Source organism: Dipodomys ordii, unplaced genomic scaffold, assembly GCF_000151885.1.
Source record: "Dipodomys ordii isolate 6190 unplaced genomic scaffold, Dord_2.0 Scaffold42, whole genome shotgun sequence".
NCBI lineage: Eukaryota > Metazoa > Chordata > Mammalia > Rodentia > Heteromyidae > Dipodomys > Dipodomys ordii.
Genome location: NW_012267258.1, coordinates 8,190,719 through 8,196,216, shown reverse-complemented (window position 1 = coordinate 8,196,216; position 5,498 = coordinate 8,190,719). Strand labels below are relative to the sequence as shown.

Here is a 5,498-nt window from a genome sequence, read left to right as displayed (position 1 = left end):
TTTTTTTTTTTCCGGTGCCAGTCCTGGGGCTTGAACTCAGGGCCAGGGTGCTAACCTTAAACTTCTTTTGCTCAAGGCTACCACTCTACCACTTGATCCACAGCGCCACTTTCAGCTTTTTCTGAGTAGTTTATTGATTATAAGAGTCTCGTGGACTTTCCTGCAGATTTGGCTTCAAACTGCAATCTTCAGATCTCAGCTTCATGAGTAGCTAAAATTACAGGCGTGAGACACCAAAGCTCTGCTATGATAAACTGTCTTAATAGCAGAGTTTTAAGAACAAAGAATAACCCTACTACTGACTATTATTCTTATTTTCTTGCTATCCCCTAAAATGAATATATAGAACATTTGAAACATGAAAAACAGATGAAAAAAATGTTTTGAAAGAACATAATCAGTTTGTTGGTATACTATTTGAAGTATTATATCTTATAATGAACAGAAATTTTAATTCATTTAATACCACTAAATAATGAGGTATATGAATGTCTTAATCACAGACTTTTACTGTTTGCAATTAACTGTACTTCACAACTAGCATCTTACAAAAGACAGTACCGCTGTGCCTGTAAAAAGTACTGCAATTAAACAGAAAATCACACTATCACGAGAAACCACCAAATACCACAACTGTCAGGGTCGACAATTTTATTTTTTCTTTAAAATGTTATCATGATGCTTTTTATGTGTTATTTTGTATCCAAGATATAGTCTTAGGTTGATTTACATTTCAAATGTCTCCTATATGTGGATATTTATTAAGCAAATAGAGGAAGCACAAGACCCTTGGAGAGTTTAAGAAGTACTGTGTGGTTTCCAACTTGGATTTCTAAATACAACATAACACACTTTATATTTAGTTGTAAACAAAAATGCAAAATCTGTAGTCATAAAAAATATTTTATTGGTAATTGTACATAATGGTGAGTGGGGCTGTAATATCGTTTTATTTCTGGGTATTGATAAATGCATAAATTGGCAGTTGTGTCTGAAAATAGAGTATTATGATTTTCATAGAACTGTTATATTCCAGTAGAGGCCAATTAAACTGACTTAAGATTAGTGATTTCCAAGCTCTGTGCAACAGTTCCCATTTCTGTATTAGATTCATAACTCTATGACCCTGGATAAGTTTGAAACAAGGAAACAGTGATAAAACCCTCATTAAGTTAAAGCTTTTCCAAAACTGCAGCTTTTAAAATATGGCAAGATTCTTTTTCTATTTTGCCAAATGCTTATAATTACTTGAATTTTAATGTTTTATATAATACAGAAAATACCAGTGTTCAATGACAATAACACTAAACCTGAATTATAAAACTAAATAATCAGTTTTACTGTTTACCAGTCTGCTAGTAAACATTACAGCAAATGAATGTTTTGAAAAACAGGCAAACTAACAAAAACAAAAATCACAAAAAATGGAAAAAAACCAGAAACATAATTCAGAAAGAATAATTTAGAAAAACGTGTCAAAATATTGGCAAGGTTCATAGAAATGCTTTATTTAATAACAACCTTCCTATTTATTAACCACACCAAGTACCAGCAGGTGTCTTTAAGAGGATAACCATTAAGAAAATTCTGTTGCAGTAATAGTTGATTAAGTTGATCTTTGACTTGTGTACATATAACTATTTGTTTCACAATTCTCAAATAATACATATTTAGGCAGCTTGCACTATGTAATAAAAAATTTAAACTCGTTACATGCCGATAGTAGAGAATTCAAGAATTATGTGTTAGAATTCACTAAACTAAAAGTGAAAATAGACTTACCAGTAACACTGCATAATGAATAATTCGACCACATTTTCATGGCACTTAACTGCAGAGACCAAAATGTTAAATCGGGAAGTGTTTGGTTGGCAGAGATTGCAATAAACTCTTAACAAATTCTTGACCAATTTGTATATTATGTAAAACTCAAGTTATGCATTGTGCACAAATGTGTTTGTCATGAAAATGTGGTACTTCTTGGCATACTCTTGTGTATTTGCATGGTAGGACAGAAGTGACTAAGAAACCCGAGAAAATAATCTTTAATGCGATTCTCCGTTCACTGATGAGGCTTCTCCTCTTGGGGAGGACGATCTGGACATTCCCCTCTCTGTGTTATCAGAGCTGGAGCCGCTCTGACTGTGCTGGTCTGCAGAAGCAGCACTAGATGCAGGCGGTGACTTTGTTTTCTCCTTAAAGTCTGTAATAATGACTGTCAGATCTCCAACTGTAACTTCCAAGTGTTGAGCACTACTCCGATCCACATTTTTTAATCTTGGCCTAAACACAAAACATGATGAATTTTTAAACTAGCTTTTCCTTCTACTGAATTTTTAAGTAATGCTAAAATAATATGTTAGGCAAAAGTAACAAAATGAACAAATTTATGTTTAAAGGAATTTCTGTGTAACAGCCACAAAAATACCATTAAATATTTCAAATTATTGACATTAATCAAAACACCCATTTACAAATCTTCAATGTGACAAAAAACAAATAAGCAAACAAAAACTGGAAAAAGCCAGGAAGTAATGGTTTTTTAAATTATGCTTTAATTTATTCTACCATTTGGTTGGTCAAGGCCCAAGCAAATAAATATCAGCTCAATATTTTGAATACCACTTCCCTAGATTTCAAGTACCTGTTTTTTTTTTTCCTTTGGGCCCATCCTGGAGCTTAATCTATGAGCTTTTGTGGCCGTACTACATTGAGCCACAAGGACCATTTCCAGATTTTTAGTAGTTAATTTGGAGATAAGAGTCTCTTGGACATTTCCTGCTTGGGCTGGCTTTGAACTATGATCCGCTGATCTCAGCCTCCTGAGTAGCTAGGATTACAGGCATTAGCCACTGACACCCAGGCTCAAGTAGCTCTTTTTTATTTAAAGAAGAAAAAAGAAGGGAGATCATGTCTTTAAAAAATTTAGTGAAAGGCTGGGAAGGTGGCTCAATAGTAGAGTGCTTGCCTTGCATGCGTGAGGCCCTGGGTTCGATTCCTCAGCACCACATAAACAGAAAAAGCCAGAAGTGGCACTGTGGCTCAAGTGGTAGAGCTCTAGCTTGGAGCTGAAGAGCTGAGGGACAGCACCCAGGCCCAGAGTTCAAGCCCCATGACCGGCCAAGAAAAAAAAAAATTTAGTGAAAAGCAAAAAAAAGAAAACAGTCTCATATTTAAGCTTCTATCTGTGACCTCTGGTTTGACTTCTGATATATCTTTCAAACTCAAAAAGAAAAACAAAAAAAAAATCATTTTTGTGATACTTCATAATAAAGGACATGAAATATTTTATTTTCACCTGTGTATATGAGTATGTCAATGTTAAAAAAAGACTAAATAGTTAATTTGATTATTTCAAAGATGCCAGAAATACACTCTTCAAATTTACCTGGTTTTCTTATGACTGTTCTTTTTGCTAGTTGTTTCCTTTTCACTTTTTTCTTTCTCTACTTTATCTTTTTTCTCTTTCTTTGACTGTGTAGGGGGCACAAACTGCTGGGTAACCTGCTGTGCCACCAACTGGGAGACAGGCCGAGGTTTCCTGTGTGCATGTTAAAAAGAAAGGTTTAAATTATAACATGAAAATATTTTCATGGAAGAATATCTCATGTTATATGAACAGGTATATATTATGAAGGCTTCCAAGTATAAAATTCCTTCTATCTAAAATATAAATTATCTTTCCTGTTCAACAAAAACAACTGTAATAAATAGAATTTTATGATGCAAGTTATAAGGTCAAGCCATTAAAATGTAACTGTATAAACATACAGCAGATATTATTTATACTGTATATCAAGGAAAATGAGGAGGCACACATTATTAAACATGAATTTTAAAGGTTAAACTTAAAAGTTTACATTTCAGTAGTATTTTGTTTTATTGGTGCTGCTATTGGTTCTAAAGCCTTGCATATGTAAAGCATGAGCTCCCCCAACTAGCCTACACACCAGCCTCTGAAACACAATTTTAATTTACCTTTGTCCTTCAGAGGAGATATCTAAGAACCTGTGACAACAACTATTTGTTCTGTCCATTACAAATTTCATTTCTTTCTTCTTTTTGTTTTGTCAGTGATGGGGCTTGAACTCTGGGCCTGGACACTGTCCCTCAGCTCTTCAGCTCAAGGCAAGCGTACTACCACTTGAGCCACAGTGCCACTTTCTCATTTCTTTCTCTTTTTTTTTTGTCGTTTGTGGGGCTTGAACTCCTGGACTGAGTGCTGTCCCTCAGCTCTTCAGCTCAAGGTTAGTGGTCTACCACTTGAGCTACAGCACCACTTGTGGTTTTTTGGTGGTTTACTGGAGATAAGAGTTTCACGGATTTTCCTGCCCGGGCTGGCTTTGAACCACGATCCTCAGATCTCAGCTTCCTGAGTAGCTAGGATTACAGGCATAAGCTACTCATTATCATTCAAAAACCCTTGAAAACTCCTTATGCGAGCAACCACAACCTCACCATACATTTCTGACAATGGAGATCTACTGACTGCTTTAAGATTTACCTGCTTATTGATTTTGAAAGTATTCAGTAAGAACCTACTGCAGAACTTCCACAGGCCTATCTTTCAAAATGTTGCCTGGCTTCACCTTTTGCTGCTAGTATTAACTATCACCCTATTGGCACATCTCAAGGACCTCTCCAGGTCTAAGACAGAATGGTGCAACTGAGGTCAAGATTCAGAGTAAACAGTCTCTAAGTTCTGAAGGAAGAAATAGGGAGAGTAAGATAAAAATATAAAAGGGGCTACGCTGGTGCCTCGCTTGGTGTTGGCCAAACTCGGGAATCACTGACTGGTTTGACTTGGATATGGTGAACATGTGTCTGTACTGATCATGGAATAAACACGTCTCTCTTTTAAAAATATATATATAAAAAAGGGCTATAAATGACAGTAAGTTCACTGTCTAGAAAATCCTTATCCTATTTCAGATAGAACAGATTTGTTTTGCTTTTATAATCTTTTATAATCTTTCATTTCTGTTGTGTTCATCTACTGCAGGATGAAATAGAAAATAATGAGAAAATGTTATATCACTGAGCATGCACAGCTGCAAAGCTGGGAGCAAATAGGATGTCAAACAATTTTAGGAGATGGATCATGAATTCTGTTTACAGCTACATAGTATGTTGCTCTGGAAGGATATGCAGGACAGGTAGATATTACTATCCTAGTTATTTAACTTTTAAAAGTAAGACTGATAGAAGAATCAGGGTTCGAGAGCTAGACTGCTTAAGAGTCACACAAATTAAATCTGTATTGAAAGTATGGTAATCAGTGACTAGACTTGTTAAAGTAATAAAGATAAAAAGGTTCTCAGAAAATGGTTCTCGGAAGTGGTGCTGCGGCTCAAGCAGTAGAGCACTTGCCTTGAGCTGAAGAGGGCAGGGACAGTGCCCAAGCCCAGAGTTCAAGCCCCACGACCGACAAAAAAAAATAAGAAAGGAAGAAAGGAAGAAAGGAAGAAAGAAAGAAAGAAAGAAAGAAAGAAAGAAAG

At 35.5% G+C, this 5,498-nt stretch overlaps 1 protein-coding gene across 2 annotated transcripts in view; it reads right to left on the bottom strand.

The window, feature by feature from the left end:
* Positions 1-476: 476 nt before the first annotated feature.
* Yaf2 (YY1 associated factor 2) overlaps positions 477-5,498 on the bottom strand; it is a 114,151-nt gene continuing 109,129 nt past the window's right edge. The window contains exons 3-4 of one of the 2 annotated variants that reach the window (XM_013018795.1): positions 3,389-3,541; positions 477-2,283 (exon numbers count right to left, since the gene is read on the bottom strand). In XM_013018795.1, the coding sequence (XP_012874249.1) occupies positions 2,046-2,283; positions 3,389-3,541 (391 nt within the window). In that variant the 3' untranslated portion in view covers positions 477-2,045. The remainder of the gene's footprint in view (positions 2,284-3,388; positions 3,542-5,498) is intronic. The other variant, XM_013018794.1, reaches the window with a different exon arrangement.